General features: G+C 40.7%; 1 protein-coding gene across 1 annotated transcript; it reads left to right on the forward strand.

The window, feature by feature from the left end:
* The first annotated feature begins 887 nt into the window (after window positions 1–887).
* On the forward strand, window positions 888–21,756 carry SNX18 (sorting nexin 18). Its single transcript, XM_005152097.3, has 2 exons — window positions 888–2,748; window positions 19,332–21,756. Exons 1-2 carry the CDS (start codon window positions 1,182–1,184, stop codon window positions 19,583–19,585), a joined length of 1,821 nt encoding a protein of 606 aa, XP_005152154.2. The 5' UTR covers window positions 888–1,181; the 3' UTR covers window positions 19,586–21,756.
* The last annotated feature ends 340 nt before the right edge of the window (window positions 21,757–22,096 follow it).

Raw genomic sequence — 22,096 nt, forward strand, 5'->3', positions numbered from 1 at the left:
AAATTGCCTTCAGACAAATATCAGTTATTTGACATAAAGACCTTTGAGCGCTTTGAACTACATCAGAAAAACAAGCAAGAGATGTGTATCTGGCAGGATGCTGTTGAGAAAACACTAAGAACTGGGGTCCAAACAGGCATATTTCCTCCAGAGAACTGTTTGTGAACAGGTAGAAACCTTAAGAAAAACTTGTATCACAGGATCGGGATCAACAAGAACTCAAAGATGATGGGATGGGAACCATGTGATTTGATGACACAGGACCAGCTGTTATTGTCCTGGGTGAAGGAATTATGACAGGAAATGACCAGGGCAAGGAAAAAAGCACCACAATGTAATTGATGCTGCTCCACACAAAAGCCACATCCACAGGATGACCACCTTTTTTGAGAGGACGGAAATACACATTCTCCACATGAAAAACGCACACTTTCCTAACTTCAAACTTACTTTCCACAATCAGCACAATCAGCCGGAAGAGGACCTTCAGAAACAGTGCAACCCTCCACACCATCTGGGTGATGCACCTCCCGTGGAGATGCTGAAGCTGCATCCAGTTAACATCACGGGAGCCCTGGGGAGAGAACCAAGCTCCCGAGGAGGTGCACAAGCTTCTTAGCCAAACCTGGAGAGGTGCTGGGACACCCCCGTGGCGTCGGGAGGGGCCGCGGAAATCTGCCAAGCGTCTGACAAACCATTCAGCGCATCTCAGGAACCGAACGTGCAGTGCCACAACCTGCGAGCCCCGGTAGGACACGCTCGAACCGGGCCACCGGGCAGCGCTCCGGGCCCGGCCCGGGCTGACGCCAGGGGGCGGGCGGGGAGGGTAGGAGGTGGGCCGGGCCCATCGATGGGGGCGGCCGCTCTGCGCTCGGCTCCTCCGCCCTGCCTCTCGGCTCTGGATTAGCGAAACTGGCGACGTGGGACGGCCGCCGGCCCGGCCCCGCGCCCTGCCTCGCCCGCCGGGGTGAAGCCGGGACTCGGAGCCGCCGCGGACCGGAGCGGAGCCTGGGCAGGCAGCCGCCGCGGCGTCCCCGCCGGCGGGACACGGACACGGAGGCGGAGGGCACCCCGGCGCTCTCGCTGCTGCAGCCCTCCCGGCGCCGTGCGGTGCGGTGAGGTGAGGGGCGGTGGTACCGCGGCAGCGGGGAGTACCCCTGCCCCGGGGGAGCGGCGGGGCCATGGCGCTGCGTGCCCGGGCACTGTACGACTTCAGGTCGGAGAACCCGGGGGAGATCTCTCTGCGGGAGCACGAGGTGCTGAGCCTGTGCAGCGAGCAGGACATCGAGGGCTGGCTGGAGGGCGTCAACAGCCGCGGCGACCGCGGCCTCTTCCCGGCCTCCTACGTGCAGGTGATCCGCGCCCCTGCCGCCGAGCCGCCGCCGCCCGCCCGCTACGCCAATGTGCCCGTCGGCGGCTTCGAGCCGCTGCCGCCTCCCGCCGCCTTCAAGCCGGCGGCGCAGCAGCCCCCGCCAGCGGCGGCGCCCGAGCCTTTCCCGCTGCCCCCCGCCGCCGGGTACCCCTTCCCGCCTGCGCCCTACGGCGGCTCCTACCAGCCCAGCCAGGGCAGCGATGACGACTGGGACGATGACTGGGACGACAGCTCCACCGTGGCCGACGAGCCGGGAGCCCTGGGCAGCTCCTACCCCGACTACGAAACGACGGGCGGCGGGGCCCCCGGCCGCTACCGCCTGTCCACCCGGTCCGACCTCTCCCTGGGCTCCCGCGGCGGCGGCGGTCACCCCGCGGGACACCCGCACCCGCCAGGCGGCGGCGGTGCCAAGAGCTCGGCCACAGTGAGCCGGAACCTCAACCGCTTCTCCACCTTCGTCAAGTCTGGCGGGGAGGCCTTCGTGCTGGGCGAGGCATCCGGCTTCGTGAAGGACGGGGACAAGCTGTGCGTAGTGCTGGGCCCCCGGGGCCCTGAGTGGCAGGAGAACCCCTACCCCTTCCAGTGCTCTATCGAGGACCCCACCAAGCAGACCAAGTTCAAGGGCATGAAGAGCTACATCGCCTACAAGCTGGTGCCCAGCCACACCGGGCAGCAGGTGCACCGCCGCTACAAGCACTTTGACTGGCTCTATGGGCGTCTGGCTGAGAAGTTCCCTGTCATCTCTGTACCCCACTTGCCAGAAAAGCAGGCCACCGGCCGCTTCGAGGAGGACTTCATCTCCAAACGTCGCAAAGGCTTGGCTTGGTGGATGGACCACATGTGCAGCCACCCTGTGCTGGCTCAGTGTGATGCCTTCCAGCACTTCCTCACCTGTCCCAGCACGGATGAGAAGGCCTGGAAACAAGGCAAGCGCAAGGCTGAGAAAGATGAGATGGTAGGTGCTAACTTTTTCCTGACCATCAGTGTCCCCACGGGCCCTGGGGCCAGCCTGGACTTGCAGGAGGTGGAAAGCCAGGTCGATGGCTTCAAAGCCTTCACGAAGAAGATGGATGAGAGTGCCCTGCAGCTTAATCACACAGCCAACGAGTTTGCCCGCAAGCAAGTCACTGGTTTCAAGAAGGAATACCAGAAGGTGGGGCACTCCTTTAAGTGCCTCAGTCAGGCATTTGAGCTGGACCAGCAGGCCTTTTCCGCTGGCCTCAACCAAGCCATAGCCTTCACTGCAGAAGCCTATGACGCCATCGGGGACCTCTTTGCAGATCAGCCCCGGCAGGACCTAGATCCGGTGATGGATTTGTTAGCGCTGTATCAGGGGCATTTGGCAAACTTTCCAGACATCATCCACGTCCAGAAAGGTAACATCTTTACATGTTTTTTTGAAATTATGGAGTTCTATTATGGAGCATGCAGGTGTTGGGACTGGGGTCTAAATTTGCCCTGCGTCTGGCTTGCTGACCTTGGGTTATATCTTCCCACGTTTGTTCAGGTAAATTTGTTAAAAATACAAAAAAACAAATTGGTGACAGTTTTAGTTCTGTACCAAAGGTCTGGACATAGTTGGGAATTTGATTGGTCAGAGGTTGCTGCATTTGGCTGTGTATCTTTGAAAGAAACCACATCTGCCTGTGCTGCTGATACATTAAAGATTAAGGATCTTGTTTACAAAGCCTGGAAATCAAGTGGTATGAAAACACCTATTACTCTTTGATGCATGTTAGGTGTCTTAAATCTCTGATCTACCAGGTAATAAACATAAAGAAATCTGAAGATGCAGGTTATCCTCCCATTAACCACCTTCTTTGAGGTGTGCATGGTGGTATGTGCATTTTGCAGAGTCAGACAGATGAGATGTTTAAAGCTGCTGGGGTTTCTCAGTTTGGCCATGCATTAAACTTTCTTGGTGCCTTTGAAAGTATAATGGTCTGCCACAGGGTTCTTAGTTGGAGTTTTTCATCCTTTGCCCTTATTATCGTAAAAAGATGCTGCTCAATTGTTATGCTTTCAGCATCTTTCTAGCTGAAACATGTGTCTGAGGTTCAGATTGCTGCTTGTATGGTGCTTGTGATCTGTCAGAGAGAAAGAAAGTTCAGAAAATAAGGAATATCTGCTCTATAACTAGTGGCATTTGTTCAGCTGAACAGAAGTTTGTAGCACTATGTTTCCCTGCAGTGAAATTAATGATATTCATATATGCTGCATTGCAAGCAGACTAGCCCATCATTCCTTCCTTTTGCTGTTACATACCTTACCCATAGTTTAAAACTCAAAAATCAGGGAGGTGTGGGGATTTGAGCTGTGAAAGAGGTCAAGAAAATATCACATATGCTCTGTGGAAATGGGTGAATGTAACAGTTACCTGAGAAAATGTATGAGCTTTATTGGAAATTACTTGGAGATTAGTAAGTGATGTTCTGCATCCCAAGAGGAAGAGCTTGAGTTGTCACCCATAGTGAATCAGTCTTTTGTGTCCTTACGTGACATTTCCAGGGTTTTTGCATTTGAAACAGAACGTTAAGTTTGATAAAAGAGTTGGGAGAGTTTTTTTCCCACAGATCAAAAAGGCAGGCTCCCAGGAGATGTGCATTATTGCAGGGAAGATCCAGGAAACGTTTTGTACAAGCATGCAATTTGATATTTTTTAATAAAGTCAGCTTTTATTGGAAGTTGAATACATCAAATTCAGATCTCCATTCTGCTGTCAAATCTATAAAATTGTGAGTTGAAACTTAAACAGTATTCATACAATTTTGAAGAGAAGAGGGAATTGTGCAGTCTAACCTCTGAGCAATTGTTCTGCTGGCTGCTGGGGCATGTTCTGATAACAGCTTAAAAGTAATGTAGATCTGGAGAGAAGGGCAGCCTTGGCAATGCCTTGTGTTTGGGAGTACCAGCATTTTAAAGTGAGTTGTTAACAAACAATAGGATTATCTGTAGGCCTTTGGAACAAAAATAAAGGGAAGGATTTTGTATTGTGTGGAAAAACCCAGAAGGTTATGTACACTATTTAAATAATATATCCTCAAGCTTTAAGGCTACATGGAGTTCTTCACTGCATAATTTTTGGCGATGTGACCTTGAAGAGAGGATTTGGAACAGTAAGATAGATGCTTCACTCAACCCTCTTTCTTTTATAGTTATGTTTGAATTTGCGCCTACTGGTTAGGTTTACCTTCCTGAAGGAAAATTCATCTGAATGTGCTTCCACTAGAACAGTACCTGAGCATGATGCAGGTAGAGTTGATTTACAGCCACCCTGCATGCAGCTCTTAATGCTCCAGCACCTCTGGGCTAACACGATGGCCTTCAACACAGTGTTATCCCTGGTTCATACTTGCCATCCAAAAATGGCAAGAGCTTGAACGGGTTTAGAGCAGGGATACATGTTCATTGTTGTCATTCGTGTTACAAAACAGGCAAACAGGAGGAAAACTGAGAGGAAGATGGTTTTTACACCCAGTGTATTGCTGTTTTATTACTCTTCAGAGTTACTTGTAAAAAGGTATAACTTTTCAATTCCAAACTGTAAACTTCAGATGACAAAACAAACTGTTTGATGTTATTACATTCAACTGCATTGTCCTGCTGTTATTTTGCTGTTCTGCAGAGAGTTGAACAGCTACTAAATGTGATTCAGAAGTGTGTTTTGTGGTGTGGACTGAGAAGTCTGCATATCTGGGGGGGTTTAATAATTTCTTCAGCTTCTGTGAACAAGGACAGAGAATCTCTATGTCAAAGACAAAATTTTGCCCTCTTTTTAGGCTTTGTCTTTTCTCTAGAATTAGGAACCAAAGCCATGCAAGCCCCACTGTTGCTTTGTCGGCAGATTAACAGGATGTGTGAACTGTTGTGCTTTTAGTGGCTCTGAGGTCCAGGTCTTTTTGCATCCTGTGCTGAGGACATCATACATGTTCTGAAGAGTGAAGGAAGAGATTGTCATTTTGGTCCCTTCTGTAAAACATGGGAACCAATGGACTATGGGAATATTTTTTAAGTGTTTATTATCTTACTAGTATTGTAAGTATTCTATGAGATGACGATAGCTCCAGTGGGAGCTATCTCAGGTGCCCAGTGTTTAAGGACTTTTCTGTGAGGCAAGGAAGAGTTGAATTTCCTGCTCCAGAAGAGACAGAGGAAAGATCTGAACTTTTCTGCCCCACATGCAGGTCGAAGATCAACTTGTCAGTGCTTTGTGAAACATCTTGTGTGTTCCACTCCAGATATAAAGATTAATTGGATGGAGCCCTACAACAAAGAACATGCAGAGTTCTTTGCATACAGAGAGGAGTTGGAAACCCTCTGGAAGTGCTTGGTTTGATAGTCCTAGTGAGCATATCAGCCCTAAGGCATACATCCCCTTACAAATGAGTTGTTGTTTTATATGTTTTGTTTGAAAAATCAGGTTATTAGGGGGAAACTGGCACCTGTAGGGGTATATCGTGGCAAAGTGGTGTCTCGAGCATCTAAGCACACAAATACTTGTATGAATCTAGCTGCCAGCCTTCCATAGGTAAGTGCTTCTAAAGTTCTTACACGAAAGTAATCCTATGCATACCTGTGTTTCTTGGAGTGGAAGATCCAAATATGTTAGATATACTTGTACTAAGTTTTCTTTAGCCTCTGGCAAAATATTTGTAGAAGAGGCATATTAAGTTCAGTTGGCTCAAAACCTAGGCTACACTTCTGTGATTTTCTTTTGTAGAACTCGAGCGTTTTTCAAGAAATAGCTAGATTCAGTTGCTTTAATTGTGAGAAGAAAAGCAGCTTCCAAAAAAGCACCCTTCATTTGTAATTACTTTGTTTGTGTGTGTGTATATGTTTTAAGGTCTACTTGTGGAAAATCCCTAGGCATTCTTGGCAAAATAATTCCTAAATATTAATTGCTAGAGCTTCACTCAACTGATGAGATCTTCTAATTTGAGTAATCTTCAACATACATGCTCACTGCAGGCCCATGCAAGTTCAGATTCAAAAACTTTATGCATATGTGAGAATTTGATATCACGTATGATCGTACTGTAGCTCATGCTTGTCTGGCTCTCTTGTCTTCATATGTGCTTACTGAGAGTAGGAAAGTTACAGATTTTGGGAATCCTTTTAACTCTTGTTTGAGGCATTACTATAATTAGCCTCTTGTGATTCCTGAAAGAGGAAGAAATACTAACTTGCCATTTTATCTCTGCTTTCCAGATTTCTTCTTTTTCTTAACATTATGGTGTTAATGCTAGACAAACTTCTGGTTATGATTTTTTGCAGAAAAAGATTTGAGAAAGTGATCTAAATATTTTCTAAGATGTAGGCAGCAACTTCTGTTTTCTGCATGCCAAAATTTTAGAGGATTATTTTTAAAAAATAACCAAATTACCTTTTTGCTTCTTGATCACTGTTTGTGAAAAGTGAAATAAGGCAAAGAGTCTTATTTACCTGAAGCAAACGTAACTCTAGACATTGGCTTTAAAGAATATGTTGAGTGTGTTTTTAGAATGTCTTACAAAATTATAGGTGAAACAACATTCCAGCTGGAAATGCATCAAATTTGCAGGCATAAAGGAAAACACAAACAGCACTGAAACCTAGAACTCTCTGTAACATTTTCAGCAATGTTGTTTTTGCAGGGGGGAGGAGAGCAGTATGCACACATTCATGAATAAATAAGACTGGCCAAAATTCATACCTAAAATTTTATATCACAGTGTAAAAACAGCACTTTTCTCTCTTGCTTACTTTCTAACCTTTTAATTTGTTGTGCAGACGTGGTTTTTCCATCCCTGTTTTTACTTTTATCCACTTTTTTTTCCCTTCCCCTCTGTTCCTCCAGTACATATACTTTGCATGGGTTCAACTCAGGTAGCTACTGGCCAAGAGCTAGGCATGTAATTCTAGCCGGATGACCCATAAGCAGTAAAAAGAGATGGGTACCTGCATTTCATCTGTTTAAGGACTTTGATGAGAACGGTGAAGATGGATTGCTCCATGGTGACTTGTATTTTTTGCCTTCCTATTGCTGTTACACTGATGATGCAGCATTGTCTGCTTGCTGCTGAATCACCCAGTATTTGAAGGAAACTGAGACTTAAGATGACTAAACTGTGAAAAAAATCTTCACATTTAGAAACTGCATAAAATTATAGCTTCTTTACAGTGTGTGAAATCTGGATAACAATAAACAAGACTAAAATTGAACAATAGCCTTTCTTGAAGATTAGACAGAAAGTGAGGAAAAAATGTACTCTCTGTCCAAAAGATGCATGGATCTTTTTGAAGCATGAGGTTTGGTTGTTGTTTTTTTTCTTTTATGCTCCCCTACAATCTCTTCATACCTTATCTTTCTAAGGGAGCAAAATTCGCGCAGTCCTGATGTCTTTCTCTTTCTGTTAGCTTTTGAAAACCACAGATATCATACACATTTGATGACAGAGAGGCATTTCATAGCTGATAAAACCCCTTTTTTCCAAAAGCAGGTGGTAGGAGAGGAAGGCTGTAACTTCCTCCTGCAGGAGAGACTGCACATGTTACTGCACACAGGAAAGTCTTCGCACTTAGACTTATCAGGCTGGAGAAGTTTTGATCACACCCCTAAGTTTGACCACAGGAAGTGTATTGTTACCTCTTTTGCTCACTTACTTACTCACTGTAGGAAGCAAGACCCTGTCTACTGGGAAAACCCTGTGGGCAGCTAGAGGGTAGCAGTGTAGACATTCAAGAATTGAAAGGTACATTGTAGAAAGAGGAAGTAATTTTATTTCAAAGACTGTAGTACCTTTTCAGCTTGAAGCTTATGAAGAATCTAGATAGTGAGATGGTTCTTTTGCTGCTGAGAGCTCTGGGTCTTGCCAAAAGTACTTCCATCCAAACAGGGAAAACAAGAATTGGTAGACTGCAAATGGAAAGTATTTCCCTGAGCTCTTCCCAAGTCTTTGTAAGCATATTATCAAAACCAAACAAACTGGCTGATTCTTTTTTTATTATTTTTTTTCAAGTCACCTTTGAAACAAGGATGTGTTTCAGCCTCTCCAGCATCTTTCCATGACTTCATTGTTAGACTTTGAACAGTTAAAATGCCAAGTTAATGTGTACAGATGTATAAACTCATCCAGCTTGTACCTTACTTATTTTAAATTGCCTGATTCAAATAGCACAGAATTTGAAGATTCTGATTAAAAAATGAAATCACATTTGGCTTAGCTCTCAAAACATGAGTCTTATTAGCAGGTTAGAGCAAACAAACAGCAAACACTTTCTACACATTCTTGTTTATATCTTTCATGACAGACATGATTAAAATTAAATAAAAATAAATAATTTTTAAAAAATAGTAAAAATGTATTTTAAGTTTTGAGTGGATTTTCATGAAATCAGTGACAGAATATACACGCTTAAACAATCTGTTCAGTTCTTAGTGACTTTGGGTTGTTATTACATCAGAGCTGAAAGATATGTGATAGTTTCAGTTTTTCTTTTAGGTAGGTGCACAATATGGGTGGACAAATTCTATAATAGTAATGAACTATACCAGCCTTTTTATGCCTCCATACAATTATTTCATAACAATGGGAAAAGCAGTTTCATGCTGTGATTAGAAATTTACATTGTTCTTCTATCTGTGGTAAAGAAGTAACTTGTTGTTCTGTTTTTTTGGGTTTTTTTCAGATTTGCAATTTTGAATCTTTATATGCATGAATAGTTATGCTAGCTAACTGGCAGTATACTGAAGAAAAATCCATTTTACCAAATATCATGATAATGACACTACATTTTGAATGTGCTTGCAGTTCTTCTGTGAACCCAAACTCAAAACTGCAGATCCCTTCCTCCTAAAAAGGCAGACAATTCTCAATAAAACTACAGTGTTCTCTATATATTATAATAGGTACTACAGTAATATATTAATTTAAATAAACATATTTACAGTTTAAAGTAACTATATAATATATAGCATTTCTTTTACATAATATGCATATAGCATTATATTATTACAATGTTCAAATTGTCTTTCAAATTATCTGTTTTTGTATTATATAATATATTTTAATTGGTGGCATTAATGATGGTTTACCTTCTGTATTCTTCTTGCAACAAGAAACCTCTTTATTTTTGTCCTTAGAGAGGTAATGTAGCATTCAGATTGCTAAGAGAGAGTATTTAAAGGATACCGGAGAAAAAGTGGAGCAGTTTCTGAATTTCATTTGAATCTGGATACTTTTCCTGTGAATTTCTCTTAAACTGTCTATACATGCTGTATTTGTTCATCTTAGGACAGCAGTGGAGCTAAGCAGATGATGGACAAGCAAACAATATAAATAGCACTTGCTCTTTGCTTCCCTTCAGTCTTTGCAGAGAATGACAACTGAAAGCCGATCTTTCCTAGCACCTCAATAAAGAAGGGATGTGGAACCTGAATTTTACTTGCATCTCTCAAAAATGGTATATGGGTATCAATATGTTATTGATATCCATATGTTATATGGATATCAATATCCAGTGTTACCCATCTTTTCTGTCCACCCATAACCAATGAACCTTACAAAAAGTTGAAGAAGTTACCATTTAATACAACAATGCTTACATTCATTTGCACCATAGTTTCTATCCTTCTTATGTTCATCTTCTGGAAGAAGATGTCGTTAAACAGTTTTGCTGAAAATTAATTTATATCATGCATTCACCACATCATTTCTGTTGAGGTTGCTGTCTTGAAGTCAGTATTACAAACATGGCATTTACAAAACCTATTTAGAGGCTGTAGCATCATTCTAACAGAAAAAGTGGCTATCCTTAGAATCAGAACTGGGAGAAACTAGTGTTCAGAACCTGTGACGAGCAAAATGTCATAGACCAACTTAAATTGTGGAAAACCAGAGATTTCCTTAAAAGCCTGTTTGATGCCTAGTTTAGGTGTAAGCTAGTAAGAAGTACTTGCAATCACTTTCAGCTTGGTACTTCTGCATGTTGCAGTCACTTAAATTTTCAAGTGTGTCCTCCCTAAAAGGCATGGCTGGCTTTCTGACTGGCAAATGTACTGTGTTTCTGGTGACCAGCCTCATTTAAGTTTCATTCCGTGCAGTCTGCAGTGTCAGCTGAAGCCATACTAAAGGAAAACTCCTTAAGTGGTACATGTGACTGTTGAAAAGAACAGACTGCATTAGGACTGGGCAAAACCACCATTATTTAGTATTTGCTTCTCAGGCTGGGGTGAAAAATGATCTGTTTGTAATGGAAAGCAATACGCACAGTTTACCTGGATTTTAAGATCAAATTGTTCCTGAAAGATCTCTTTTCGCATATCACTGTAGGTACCTGTAAAGTCAGAACTACTCATGAACACAGTTCAAATACCCTTTAGTGGTGAAAGTAAGATAATTTGTTTGCTTGAAACATTGTTTGTGTACAATACACAAGGATATATTAGTTTTAAAGCAGCTATGTTCAAGATTTGAATGGAAAAACTCCATCCACTTTTGCATGGTTTTTACATCTGGTTACCTAGCACTGTGGGCTTTTTTTGTTTTCTTAATGAGGCTATGTGGGGCGGTAGGTGCAATAAACTGATAATTCTGTAATATTTCTTTTACTCATTTTGCCGTCTTGCTCTCACCTCCTATTATTAACTGTTTCAGGGGCAAATTAGGGTTTGTTAGTCTCTTAGCAAGTGTGGTGTAGCATGGCCCAGCAAAACATTCATACTGGAGGTGCTGCACACCAGAGCTTGTAGATTCCTCAGGGGCCTCTGAAACTGAAATGCACATTGCCAGTGTGATAGTTTATTTTCAGCACCATGCGCATTTTGGAGCCTCTGAACATGCACAGGTGTGATTACAGTCCTTGTAGATTTGGATAAATAAACTGGCCATGTATGCCCTTCCTATGTGTGTGGACACCGGCTGGCAGATACATGCACAGATAATCAGGTCTTAAGTATCACATTATTTAAAGTAAAATAAATAAATAAAAATCTTTATTAGATATATATAGTATCCATTAACCCTGGTAGTTCTTTAAAATTGAGTGACTCTGCACTCTACACTATCGTTAATTGGTTATGTATTAATTAATGTATATGTGAAAACCACTAGGTGAGCTTAAGGTTAAATTTCTGCAGTCTCTAGCAATGACTGTTTTATTTGTGTGTGATATCTGAATTGTATAGATTAGAAGGTGATTTCATTTTGAACTAAAGAATGCGTCTGGGTGAAAGCTTTGGATGAGCTTTGCGACAGGGTATCTGGAAGAATGAATAATTCTGTCTGACATAAATAATCCTTCAGTCGGTCAGTGTTAACCTAGATGTTAGCACACTACTGTAATTTATAAGCCTAGATTTAATAGGTAGTATTGTTTTATTCTGGGAGTTTTTAAGAGCAATGGGCAACAAAACAATGAAAAATTTAGCTCACGTTTTCTAACTGTTGTTAGGTTGCCAATTCTAAAAGCATTATTGCTGTTTTCATATATCTGTAGATAAAACCCTGTAATACTAAAGTAATTGCAATTTGATATATTTTGGTTTTATATTTCTAACTTTCACTATGGAAAAACGATAATATTGCTAAAGTAGTTTTGCACCCTTAAGGAGAAGAATATAATCTGTGAATTAGACTGGTTTTGAAAACTGCTATGTTGGCACATTCAGAAGGAACAAGTGACTTCATCATTTCGCCTTTGATGTTGGAGATTGCTTGCTTTTTTTTGCTTTAAACTGTAAAACCAGATTTTAAAGTAGCAAGTCATGCCTACTTTAATTATTGTAATGGTACTTTGTGAAATTTCTTTTATACAGTTTCAGTCTCTATTGGAGACCTCTTCTGGTTTCAATTTTAGGCAAATCCCATTATGCTGCTTTCCGTTCCAAATCTTAGTCAGAAAATGTAAAGAATTTGCAGAATCTGAATGTCAGCATGTTTTGTTAATCTGTTCTCACAGCACTCTTAAGTGAATAGTCTGTCATTGCTCTATTTTGCTACACACAATTTCATTGTTTCATTTTAAATTGGGGGGGATGGGGGTGGTTTTTTGAGTAGGATGTAATGTTATGTGTAATCTCATATGGTGGTTCTGCAACTTCCCTTGTGTTGGAATTAATAGTTGCATAGCCCTGGGCTGAGCTGGGTCACATAACTAAGCTATTGATAAACTTAAGCCACCATCTCCCTCCCCTCTGGGCCAAATGCAGGTTTTTTATTGGATTAGTCATTTGAGTCATCCCATAATAACATCTTTGCTAGATCTGGTGTAAGTGGGACGGTCATGTAGACAGGCTTGTTCTGGCAGCAGTCTCTGGATTAGAAGAAATGTTGTTTTCTCCAAAGTAGTTTCTTTGAGAAGAAGGGTAAATCAAAATTGTGCTACACACACATGGGCTACCCAGGTTGTGCGGTTCCCAGTCTGCAAGCAGAGAGCTTTAGTTAAATAATCTCACTGTTAGGTAAGGAAAAAGACCACATTTCTAGTTACATTTTCTGCTTTTGTACTCTTTGATGGAAGCAACATTATGAATATATTGTTTTTTCCCTTTTAGGATGGTGTCTAATATTAGAGACAGTGTCTTGTAATGGAAGTAAAGCAAAGAATTGTTAGACTAGTCCAGAGCACTCCCTTCAGTAGTGAATAGCTTGCATTGAAGAACACATTTATGCATAGTGTTAGACCATTTAACATGACAGGCCTCTGAATGGTGTGGAAATAAAGGTTGTTTTACTTTTTAGCAAGTAAGGCACAAAATTTCATTTTGTACCTTGCTGTAAAAATTTGAAAAACTGTTTATTGCACAGGTTGTTTTATTTGTGCAAGATTTCTGAAATACAACTGCGGAAAGATTTTATTTGTAAAACTTTGGTGTTTCTTTGAAGATCACAATGTTTTCTGATCTAGCTGTCCTTCCCTGTGAAAGAGCCATCTCTCAGAGGAACCTTTAGACTTTGACACTTGTTGCTGTTGCATCAAAGCCTGCTGGCTAGGTGATTTCTCAAAGGTGGTAATCAAGAATATGGTGCTTTTTGGTTTTGCCAGTTACCACTGATGACAAAGCCAAAACAATCAACCTCCTTTGTTGCTTTTTGTTTGTTTTTTTTTTTTTCCCATTCTGACATTTTTATGGCTGTCATCCTTTTTGGTATCATTTGCTATTAGATTCTACAAACGGTAAGTACAAGCTTGTGGTTGGAAGAGCTGGTGGCTGCATTCCCCGTTTTTGTCCCTCTCAGTGGTTAGTGCTTCTCACCCGCAGCACAACCAGCATCTCCAGCAGTGTGCCGGCTCCTGCTCACCTCCCTCCTGGCAGTGCCAGGGCCAGCTGGAGGAAAGGCAAAGAGCTGTCATGTGAGGAGCAGTGCAATCTGTTTGGCTGGCACTGAGCTCACTGCTTCAGTCTCCCACCCTTCCACAGGTTCATTAAAAATACACTTCAGAAAGTAACACTCTTCGTAAGAGATCATTGGAAACCACTGGACTAATTTTTTTGCCTCCCATGTCTTCTTTCATTCCCTTTGCAATTGTTTTGCAACAATTCTTTAAGTCAAAGTATAGAGTAACATGAACATGTGTGTTTGCTGAAAGAAAGATTGTTGAAGCCATAACTGATTTACACATGAAGTGTTATCTCATACTACTAGTGGAAGAAATCTACTTTCTCTGGTTTAGCAGAATTCATCACTGAAATTAAAGAAATATTTTAATAATTGCAGTGATAAAGACATTACAGTTATAGGATCTAAAAAATTAACTTGGTTCCTACAAGCTGGGTGAGCTTTTAAGGTCAATATTTCCGGAATTGCTGATCTCCCTGACCTCAACAGATACTTACTGCTGCTTCAAGTGCTGCCTTCTAGCAGTGTTGAGCTGACACTTCTGTTTCATCCCATTATACACTGTTACTGTATGCAGTTAGATGACTGCTGTAGCAATCAGAAGTGGTGATACTGTTATGAACAGTATCAGTATTACAATTACTGCTGGTGGTTTTAAGAATTGAGCAGACACAGGCATGAAACAGATGTAAGCACTCTTGAAATACAGAATAAAAAGGACTTCTGCCCCAAAGAATTCCCTCTGAATTTATCTTTACTTGGATTAGAAGCTTCAGTTGACATTTCACTTCTGGTGGCTGCATGCAACACTTGAAAGCTGACATTCAGGGGCTTAAGGAAGAGGGGGGAATGAGACATTGGAATGATGGTACACCCTTAACAGTTACTGCTCTTTGGTTTCTGATCACCTGTGCTGGCAGGCACAGTGCAGACACGACTTCATGTAAGACAAAGGAAATGAGTGGAGAGCAGTCTTGATTTCAGTCTTCATGAGCTGAGCCCCAGAACTTTTGCCTTCAAGTCACTTTGCAAGCTGCAAGTTGGACGAGTGTTGTGTACAGTAAGTGTGAAGAACCAGTGCGGGGCTGGCTGCTGGCAGGCTGATCATGCCATGCAATTTAAGACCTTGGAGAGACATATGCATCAGTGCAGGTTTACGTGCATATATGCATTGTTACAGAGTGGAGGGAGAGTGAATACAATTTTGAGTATGGATTCAAATCCACCTTTAGTTGAATCTTCACACAATCTCAAAGCATTTATTTATTGTAATAAAACTGCAACTGACTTGAAAATCTTTTGTTTGACCCAAACCTGTGTGCTGTCAGGTTCATTCTTTCTTTCATTTAATTTTTCTGAATATGGATGACTCTTCATGTCTCATTGCAACATTGTGCATACATGGGCAGCTTACTGATTCAGTGCATTTTTTCCTGTGACCTCCTCAGTACCCATTTAGGTTGCTGTTTGTGTTGTGTGGTTTACAGCTTGGAATTACTTATTTCTAGCAGCAATTTTATGTTGTCCGTCTTCTTGGCTGATAGCAGAATACTATAAATGTTCCTTATTAAACGTGTTTATATCCTCTTGTGTTGTCTAATCTCATATTTCAAGACAAGTACTTCAAAACAAGTACTGAAACCTGTGAGTTTCTCTTAAGTCTTTAGCAGCATTCTGTGAGCACCACTGTCTGTTTAATATCAGGCATTGGGCAATAAAAACCACCACATCTGCTTTTCCCCACCTTTAAGAACAGAAATAGATGTAGAACAGCTTTTTATGGTATCTTTGATCCAGATCCTCTTCACTGTTTGAAAACTAGTCCTAAGTACTAGAACACGACCTCCTGACAGATCTTTTCATTGGACCAGAAGCTTTAAATGCATGGACAAGACTTTACAGACTCTGTAGAGCTGGAGCTAAAAAAAACCACAAGAATTTATTTTTATGTATTCAGTTCCTCTGGGAACAGTGCATTGGTTGGTATTTATCCCAGACATGTATTTAGCAGAAGCTCTCCTTAAGCTAATGTGTATTAGGAGGTGGCTCCTTCTGTTTCTTTCCCCTGCAATGTGTATTAGCCTTCTCTAGGGCCACCATAATTCTGCTTTTTAAATACATCTTGCTCTTTTGGGTTGCTCAGACCGGTGCTAGATGTTCAGCAGTGGGAACTGGGATGTGCTGTGTTAGGTGCTGAGGGTGATGGATAGGTTAGTGAGGATGGAGGTGGGGGACTTCATGATCTGTAGCCTGGTGTGACAGGTTAGGAGCTGCAGGCTGGGAGGCATAAGAGGTTACCATGGGACCCATCCCCTGCTCTAGCATCTCAAAGCAAGATCCTAGTTTTCAAGCAGAGATGCACAGAAGGGGCTGCTCTCTATTTCTTGATTCCCTTACCCTGTCCTACTGCTTAGAAACCTGCATAGATCATTGCACCCTCGACATCAGAGTCTCGGCTCTGGCTCAAAGTTTTTCTCATGCAGATTAAAATGCAAGGGCCGTAGGCTATTGAGAAACATTTAGGAAAAATTTGAGATTAAATGTGGTATGTTATTAGTAAAGCTACTTGCAAAGCCATGCAAACCAACAACACTTTTTTTGTAAGTTTTAAATCTAAGATACAAGTCTACCAAGTCTTGTGAACTTCAGTGGATGCTGAACTAATTAAAAATTGCATTTTGGAAAAAAATATTACTTGCTTCTTAAGGTAAAGCACATGTTTTGGTTTTTTTTCCTGTGTGTTTGGGAAAGGTTCTTTCACTGCCCTAAAATAAGCTAAAATTTTCCCTCTGTTATTTTGTGATTGTTTTACTAATAATTCAACACTTTGTTTAAAAGCACTTCAAATGAACAAGCAAGTTTGTACTTAAGCATACCTATAGGCTTTTGTCCTATATTGCTGATATCCAGTTATAGTCTATTTTTAAAAGGAAATTCTACTATAGCACTAGTATGAGCCCATATGCATTAAGAGAGCAGTGTTAATGGTTGTGGGTTTTCCCCTTGGATTCCTTTCCCTAATTATAAGTCTTTCTCTCTCTCTTTTTCCTTTTTTTTAATGGCAAGAAATGCATAATGCATAATCCATATAATCTGAAGGGCTCTAGTGTTTGGTAATGTATGTTTTAGATTGATGTAAAATAATTTGAAGATTATACATTCTCCAGAACTGAGTTACGCTTTCAGCTGCTGATGCTCTAAATTTCAGTATTTTTCTTCCAGTTTGTTCATTCTAGAAATAACAGCTGAAGCTGTTTCCCACATCACAACTGAACAGTTGTCATATTTATTTAACCAGCTCCATCTGGCTTCCAGTAACTCCTAAACTTCAGTTTTTCACAGCCGTGCATGGATTCCCGCCATGCCCACAGAATGCAGAGAAAAATTTTGGTCAGCCTGGTTTTGTTTGTTGAAAGAAGGGTTCTTTTTAAAGAAGAGATGATTAAATATTTTTCAGATCATGCCCTCCCTTGGAGATCCCTCACTCCTTAGAGGAGAAAATGCAGGTCTTCTGGCACAGTCCTACTGCTGGCACCTCTGCATGTGGAAAAGGTTTTTCAGTTGTGTTTGTTTGGGCCAGGGTGGAGATTATGAGGTCAGTCTGCTGCAGCAGCCAGTGCTGAGATTCTAGCTACCTGCCAGCATGCCATGGGGGCCAGGAAGGTTTGAGCACAGCCATCATCTCTCAGTCCCCATGGAGAGCTGCTGCCCTTGGCCTTTCGGCAGCAATGTGGCACACCAGGTTCAGAGAGTGGCCTCTGACAGTTGAATACCAGCTCTGTCGGCCATGCAGCCTGCAGTTTGTGCTTATCTTGTCAATAACCTCGCTGCCACAATTTAAAAAGGAAATTCTTTCGTATAGTCTTTCTGCAAGTACATCACACTGGACGTGATACTCTTACATTTGCATCTAAGAGCTCATACCAGGGCTGCATGCAGGAGATGTCTTGTATAGCACAGCCTAAATGCAAATTAAGCAGAAAAATACAAATTTAATAGTGGAGAAGTACTCATGACATAGGAAGTATTTTCAGAGTGTTTGCATTTAAAATTCCCCCTGCTGAACAGGAAAAAGTCACACATGCATCTCTGATTTTAGGAATTATAGATTTTATTTATCATGCAAGACACAACCTCATTTCATGTAACAAATGTAACAACCTTTTTTTCCCCCAAGTCTGCCAAATCACCTGATCCTTTAACTTGCTTCTGGTAAGAATTTACCTTGACCCTTCATTCTACCTCACTGTCTGGTGAGGGGCTGGAGATAGACAGGGGATTAGGTGCAGTAGGCTCACTGAAGTGCAGCGAGCAGCAGCCTTGCTCCCCAGTTGCCTCTGAATCTGCTATGCATGCAGAGAACCTAGAGGCATCCATGCACAAGGTCATGTTCCAGATCTGAATTGCAGAGATGTGTTGGTGCAATGCAGGGAGGCACATCTGAAATGGGTTGTAAAACGGGCACAGGAAAGAAAGGACAGAAGATAGGATAACTGGTGACAAACAATATTTTTACCATTTAATGGTGTTTACTACATATGTGGATTCAGTCTGACAAGAAGATAAACCTGCTTCCCCAGCAGATATTGTCTTGCTAGAGTATATAGAGAGGTTTCTCTGTTAGCCTGCTGGCTAGTGCCACTGTAGGGAGTACAGAAAAGCATTCCTTCACGGCAATGTGAAGGAAGTAGTGTATCAGTGAACTGTAGTCACATACATGGTAAGAAGTATAGTCTGAAAGGAGAGAGTGTTACGACATTACAAATAGTTAAAGGGATATTTAACATAAATGTGATGTCCTATCACTAACATCTTGTAAGAAGATAGTTTTATGGATAAAATATGTATGTAATATTTAAGTCAAAGACTCTGCTTTCTGAAGAATTGAATCCAAGAAAATCAATGTTTTAAGTGATACCTTGGTGCTCTGTCGTTATAAATCTGCTTTGGGTAGGTCTGTTTCAGGTGATACTTTGTATTTGTAGGATGTGTGTGCTTTAAGTAAGTACTTGGAGAACTGTTGACTCTTTTTGTTTCTAGCTCTTACATGACTCTGTTAGGTCTTGTGTATGTGATATACAAGATATCTGCAACTGAAATAAACTTTTAGATTCTCTAGTTCTCAGTTGTTAATTTTGGGTATCTGTAGTGTAAAAGCAAGATGGTGTGTTGGCAAGATTTTGCATATTCAGATCTCCTTTGAAATTTCACAAAGATTGGGAAAGGTGATGTTTCACAAAGTCCAGTTTCTTAATAAGGTCACTTTTCTGGCATTTACATAGGCTTAAATTGATCTGACTAATTTTCTTGTACTTTCATTTTTTTCCCCAGTAGTGGTATACTTACCAGATACTCTCTCAAGGATATCACTTGATTTTTAGGACTGTGAAATAGGCATGGTTTACTAACTTTTGCAAGCTAGAGCTTTGAAGTATGGGGTTTTTAAACAACATTCACTGTTCTGTGACTTATATGAAAAAGCTTTTATTTCTTTGCATATAAATACATATATACACATATATAAATACATTTCAATCGAGCCATATACAAATCCTTGTTATTAAATCATTTGTTAAAGTACAATAGTTGAATCTACATTGTCCTCACAGTTCAACTGTTTTGTTTTGTTCTTTACACAGGAGCCCTTACCAAAGTAAAGGAGAGTAAGCGGCATGTGGAAGAGGGGAAGATGGAGCTCCAAAAAGCTGAGGGCATTCAAGAACGCTGTAACATTATTTCTTTTGCGACCCTAGCAGAAATTAATCATTTCCACAAAATTCGTGTGAGGGACTTTAAATCACAGATGCAACATTTCTTGCAACAGCAAATACTCTTTTTTCAAAAAGTGACACAAAAGCTAGAAGAAGCTCTTCACAAGTACGACAGTGTTTAATCTCTGAACTTTGATTTGTGAACTTCCCTCAGCATGAGCGTGACCCAGGCAGCAGAGCAAATGCTGTTGCTGAAGAACTGTTGCCAGCGGCTTTCAGTTGTACAAGGATGGTTTTGTACTCACCTGGAACCCTGGTTTAATCTCCGATTATGTAGAAAGGAAACAGTTATAGGGCTATGTAGTAGAAACAGTACCACGCATTGTAACTAAGTTATACTCTGTATGCCTACACTACCATTGTAACTTTTTTGAAATAATGAGTATACTATTTGCCTTATTGCTTTTTAAAATACGGTATTTTAGTGCATACTTTGTAGACCTCAGAACCCTTTGGGTCTTTAAGGAAGCTGGCGAGAGAAAAGCCTGCTTCAGATGCCTTTTTACTTTCCTAGATTTGGATTTCCTAAATTCAAATGATTCTCTGTTTACAGACTCCTACTAGAGCAGCTATGTGATTCTGTGCCTTTAGACTCTATTTTTCCTTTTCTAGTAAGTCACATTTTTACGATTCAATGAATGAAGGGTTGATGCCTATGACAAGAACTGATTATAAAACCTCACAGTGACTGGAAAAAAATCAGCTGCCATCGAGTTTGCACAGCAAGTACTGTCTTACGACAAATGTTGGCTCAGAAAGGAGGACTTAAATCTATTCACACTTTCCCTGAGAATGGAGACTACTTGTTACATGTAGTAGAATGTTAAGCACATATATAAAAATACACCACTTAATTCCCTTTCTGAAATGAATAATGCAGTGAGGGGTTTTTGCATTTTTTTAGTATACAGCATTACTGTGAGTGGGTATTTGAATAGCTAGCCTAATAAAAATTAGGTGTATTAAGGGGATATGAATGCAAACAATGTTGCATGAACATTTTTTAAGTTTCAAATGATCTGCTCATTGTTCTGTTGCTGATTCAGTTTAACTTCAGACTTGCATCTATGTTGCCAGTTGTCTGAGTTGAAACTCCACTGTGATTCATTAGTTTACTAAGTTACAAATTTTCAGGGATGTTCAGTAATATAAATGACCTGAAATAAGTCTTGACTGAACTGACTTGGAAAACAGGTGGCATTTTAATGTTTGTAACACTCAAGAATTAACAATTGTCTTAATTTTTGTATAACTGTTTTTGACAAGCAGGGTGCATTTATATATATGTAAACACTATCTTTTAAAGATTTTTTTCTGGCTTATTTCCCTTTAATTTTCTGTGTTCCCTACTTATTGGTTTCCTACTTACATGTCAGTATGAAAGAGGGTTTTTATTTCTCCTATCTTTTTTTTCTCCTAAGCAAAAATAACAAAATCTTCAAGGAAGCAAAATGTTTACTTTTTTGTTTTTAAATAAATTAGTCAAAGATAGCTTAAACAAATTAAAGCCTGGAAAAGGAAGTTAAACAAAGTTACATTTAAGTACAAATCATTCCTCACCTATGCAGCAGAAACATGTGTTTTTTTCACTGGATCATGTAAGCTTAAGTGGCTTAACGCCACACCTCTGTTTTAAAGAAATAAAGGTATGAATGTAGTTTGGGTTCTAAGACTCATCCCCAAATGCTTGGATATTGCTATTTTACACAGTTTATGTTTGGCAGTGCTTCTAATACACACCCAAAGAAGTAAAATAGAGTATAATGAAGAGGAGAAAACCAGCATTTGTAAAAGAAAGGACAATCAGTGAGGAAAGACTCCATTTCTAGCTGGTAAATGCGTGCTGCAAACAGCAAGGTTGACCATAAAATAAGGACCATAGTCATAGGGCTTGATTTGCGCTTTATCTTCCTTGTCTTCTTCTATTTTCAAAACTCATCACTTCCCTTAAAAGCTCTTTCCAGCAGTACTCGAGCTTCCCATATGTCTTTTAATTATGTGAGATAGTGATGAGCTAGGTTTGAGCTGAGTTCCATGGCTTATGTTTGCTTAAGCCAGATGTGGTTTTATTTAATGTCTTTGCAGTACTTACATCAAACTACAATCAAATTTATTTTATGTGGAGGTATTAAGACCTGTTCAAAAATTGTTCTTTGTCCAGTTTATGTATTCTAGGAGGTTAGAATTAATGACATGTACATGTCCAGGGGGAAATAAAGCTGTGATATGTATACATACAACATTATCAGACAGGTACAGTTTTCCCAAATAAACTGTCATGGCCTTCACCGTACTTTCTGATTTGTGAATTTTTGGGGCAGGTAGTTAAGTTTTGGGGAAAGTGGTTAAATTGGTTAAACTTGATGTACCAACAAAGCTTAACTGAAATCCTGGATCTGAACTGTTGCAGAGTACAGAAATTTCAAATCTCCATCCATATTAGCGTCTTCCTTTTTTCCTTACTCAGAGTTGGAGTAAACTAATGTAGGGAGCCTGTACTCCATTAATTCTTACTGCACTATGAGAGGACTACAGTTTTAGTTTTATTTGGAACAAGTAGGAGGACACTGACCACTCATGACTGATGGATTACTGAATGGTGCGGTCTGAGATCCAAAGGTACTCTAATGTGA

The sequence above is a fragment of the Melopsittacus undulatus genome, chromosome Z (genome assembly GCF_012275295.1).
Source record: "Melopsittacus undulatus isolate bMelUnd1 chromosome Z, bMelUnd1.mat.Z, whole genome shotgun sequence".
Lineage (NCBI taxonomy): Eukaryota > Metazoa > Chordata > Aves > Psittaciformes > Psittaculidae > Melopsittacus > Melopsittacus undulatus.